The sequence below is a fragment of the Echinococcus granulosus genome (genome assembly GCF_000524195.1).
Source record: "Echinococcus granulosus chromosome Unknown EG_S00171, whole genome shotgun sequence".
In the NCBI taxonomy this organism is placed as follows: domain Eukaryota; kingdom Metazoa; phylum Platyhelminthes; class Cestoda; order Cyclophyllidea; family Taeniidae; genus Echinococcus; species Echinococcus granulosus.
In genome coordinates, this window is record NW_020170551.1 from 19,029 (window position 1) to 22,316 (window position 3,288).

Consider the following 3,288-nt stretch of genomic DNA (forward strand, 5'->3'; position numbering starts at 1 on the left):
TGTAGATATGCACAGACATACTGTATGAAACCAGGAGAACCAATGGGTGCATAGCCCTCAACCAAAATGTTCTTGGAATGACAAAATTCAATCAACTTCGTGTTAAGACAGTGGGGATTGACTTCGATCTGATTCACTGCCGGTGGAATTGTGCACACTGCTAGAATACGTTCCAGCTGTCGTTTGTTGAAATTAGACACTCCAATCGATTTGACTAGCCCAGCTGTTACTAATTCCTCCATAGCCTAGACATAAGGTAAGTATTTGTTTTTTTTGGCAAGCCCACCTTCCATGTATCCTCAAGCTTATGATATTCAAATGTGATTACATTAGAACCAGTGATTTTGAACCCACCACCCTCCTTCATTTGGAAGGACACAGGAAAGTGTATCAAGTACAGATCCAAGTATTCAAGGCCAAAGTTCTTAACCGATATTTCGCACGAAGCGCGGACATCCTCGGGTGCATGTTTATCACACCAAAGCTACTTCCAGATTAGCAAGTCTCAACAATGTGGGAGTACCTTCGAAACCAAATAGATGTCTTCACGCTTAAGGTTGTGCTCCTTCATGGATTCCGCTATTGCAGTACCGACTTCCTTTTCATTCTCATACAAAACGGCTCCGTCAATGTGGCGGTAACCAGCGCTGATGGCAACTTTTACCGCTTCGTAGACGACTTCTTTTGATGCCTATAATCAACATACAATTGACGAAAACGAATCCTTTTACGTCAAGGGTTCCTAAACCAAGTTGCGGGATCTTATATCCACTGTTGAGAAGTAAATTTTGACACATGCTTCCCATAACGGCAGCACAACGAATGACAAGATGCCCAATATTCGTGTCGATATAAGCTATTAGGTCGTCGTTTATATATTCTCCATTCATATAAACAAGATCTGCCATCATTTTGGAAATACACTTAAGTAACTTGTCTAGGTATTGATATATTTTTGCAAACTCTTAGAATTTTAGCCCTGGTTATGTAGTGATTTTCTGTACTTATACTAGGACTTTATGGATACTAATTGTCTGATGGAAAAAGTATTGTCCCATTCATTAGTTCCTTTTCAAGTTAGGATGCGGCCTGCAAAATTGTATGCACTATTTGGCTGATTGGCTGCGAAGCAAATAAGAGAAAGAGGGAGAGTGGGATGGATAGGGTAGATGCCTGTCACGCCTGAAGCTACCGCTTGCATTAACCCATTTGACTATCTTCAACCTCAGCCCTGATTGCGCCATCGCGTTTGTGGTAGGACAAGTTGTAGGTGTGTTTCACAAATCCACGCATTCATAATTCCATTCGGATTGTGTACGATTGAGCTGGGCTGAGTGGCTGCTTTTACATGCAGGTCACAAAACCCAGACCCAATATTGGTCTGGAGCATTTAAATAGAAAAAAGGTTTGTCTCATTGGTATCTACATAACTGAGGGGTCACGAGTGTCCCAATACGGCGAGAAACCTGTACCCACTTTAGACACTGATCGCTGACAACTCCGGCCATGGAAGCTGACAGCGTTTGTTACAGAAGGGGTAAAGTGACCAAAAGAGTATCCAAATTACCCAACCTGATGAATAACTTTTAGTTGAATGGAAGTGTTTGATGAAGTTCTGTTGTAATCCTAGTCACTGGATATGAACACCCTCCTCAACGCTACCATCAAATTGGAGGAACTCTAGTGTAGACTTGTCAAACTATCAATTATTCGGGCTACTCAAACAGTCGAAAGCTGCACCACTGCAATTTTATGGCAGTTTTGTATGACACATCATCAGCCGTGCTACATCACCATGGCCAATCCCGCCCTCATAATACTCTGCTTTGACAAGCTAGATGTGGATCAGTTATGGACAGAAGCTATTTGCACTTAGATGCGTTTACCTGAAGTACTCCATGCGTGGTCGGAAGCAATCATTAAATGGGATGCTTCTAACATTCCACATTGTTCTTGCTGTTCTCGCTGTCACGCTTACCACTGCTCGTGCTTATTTGTCAACTAAGTCTGGTGACAATTTAACGACTGCTTTGAATTACTCTTTTGCAGGTGTGAACTTCTTTTCATCGCAAAAGGCTGTTAAATATTTGGCAATCTTTTGCACATGTGACTACAAACGAGATTTGACGGGGCAACAGTCCCTGTTTTTGTAGGAAATTATGTAAGTTTGCTCAAATACTTAGGGTGCTGGTGTTTTCTGTAAGAGTGTCTTTCCCCCAAAAATGTTACTATGTGTTTGGTGGCGACTAAAATGTCAACAACTTTGGTGGGAATTCAATATTTTTCAAAGATTGGGAGGTGGATATGCTACTTTGCCTTCACCGATACCAAAACCACCTACAACGATTATGACGGCCGTCGTCACAATGATTGGTACTATTTAACGTTACTTGGTCTGCCGATGATGACATCTGCATACTAATGTGAACCGTCTTGACACCTCCCAACTTTGCCACGGCGTAGCATTTCTCTGCGATTAATCACTCACTTGCCTTTGTCTGATTGCAGGCTACCTGTGGGCCTACGCTGACACATACTCTTATGCATGCGGCCACTCACGCCGCAGATAGGAGAAGCAGTGTATACGCCCAACAGAGGGAATGTAGTTGACGTCCACCCTCGCCAACCACTTCAGTTTCATTCATTGCACACTTGCTATTAGCAACTGAAGCGGCAGCAGCAGCAGTAAACCATCTAGGAAGTTTTGCTGCGCAGATGTCTGCAGTGCCTAAATGTCGATGTCAATGAGGTGAACACGCTGTATCCCTTCCACCTCTCCACCAGTTGGATAGAACTCAGCTATGTATGTGGCTGTATGGCAATGGATGCGAAATCTTGTGTCTAAGGAAATACTTGTGCTCTCGCCCTTCAATAAATGATTCTGCGTTTGGGCCAGAGTTTATACGACTTGCAACGGACTAACGAGATCAATGGCACTTTCCACTTTCTCTGGTGCAGGTGCCAAGCAGGGAGGAACTCAAAGCTTGGCAAAATGCCCGCCATGGATCTGTAGTGATGCAGTCAGAAATGGTCTCTGCTGCACGCCAACCATAGGACTGGAGATTCCACAGTCGTGAGAAGAAAAAGGGGTACAATTTGAACTGTTTAAAGCAAAACTTATAACAGACACGAGCACCGACATTACCTGTGATAGGCATTCCTTCCTCCTTTCAGTCAACCACTTACACACACACAGACACATCACTTCCAGTCAGTATTTCAACTTCAATGAATGTATTTAACATTTCATTCCTTGTACGGGTAGATTCTATAAAAATGGACAAACCT

At 43.1% G+C, this 3,288-nt stretch overlaps 2 protein-coding genes across 2 annotated transcripts in view; both read right to left on the reverse strand. All coding sequences in view use genetic code 11, as the record gives it.

Moving 5' to 3' along the window:
* The window catches only part of EGR_09846 (1,5-anhydro-D-fructose reductase), a gene marked incomplete at both ends in the record, with an annotated part of 1,157 nt that extends 351 nt beyond the window's left edge, over positions 1 to 806 (reverse strand). The window contains 4 exons of the mRNA XM_024499095.1: positions 22 to 245; positions 287 to 484; positions 524 to 691; positions 732 to 806. Of these exons, the coding sequence (XP_024346477.1) occupies positions 22 to 245; positions 287 to 484; positions 524 to 691; positions 732 to 806 (665 nt within the window). The remainder of the gene's footprint in view (positions 1 to 21; positions 246 to 286; positions 485 to 523; positions 692 to 731) is intronic.
* Positions 807 to 2,555: 1,749 nt separating this feature from the next.
* The window catches only part of EGR_09847 (Estradiol 17 beta-dehydrogenase), a gene marked incomplete at both ends in the record, with an annotated part of 2,954 nt that continues 2,221 nt past the window's right edge, over positions 2,556 to 3,288 (reverse strand). The window contains one exon of the mRNA XM_024499096.1: positions 2,556 to 2,694. Coding sequence (XP_024346478.1) covers positions 2,556 to 2,694 — 139 coding nt within the window. The remainder of the gene's footprint in view (positions 2,695 to 3,288) is intronic.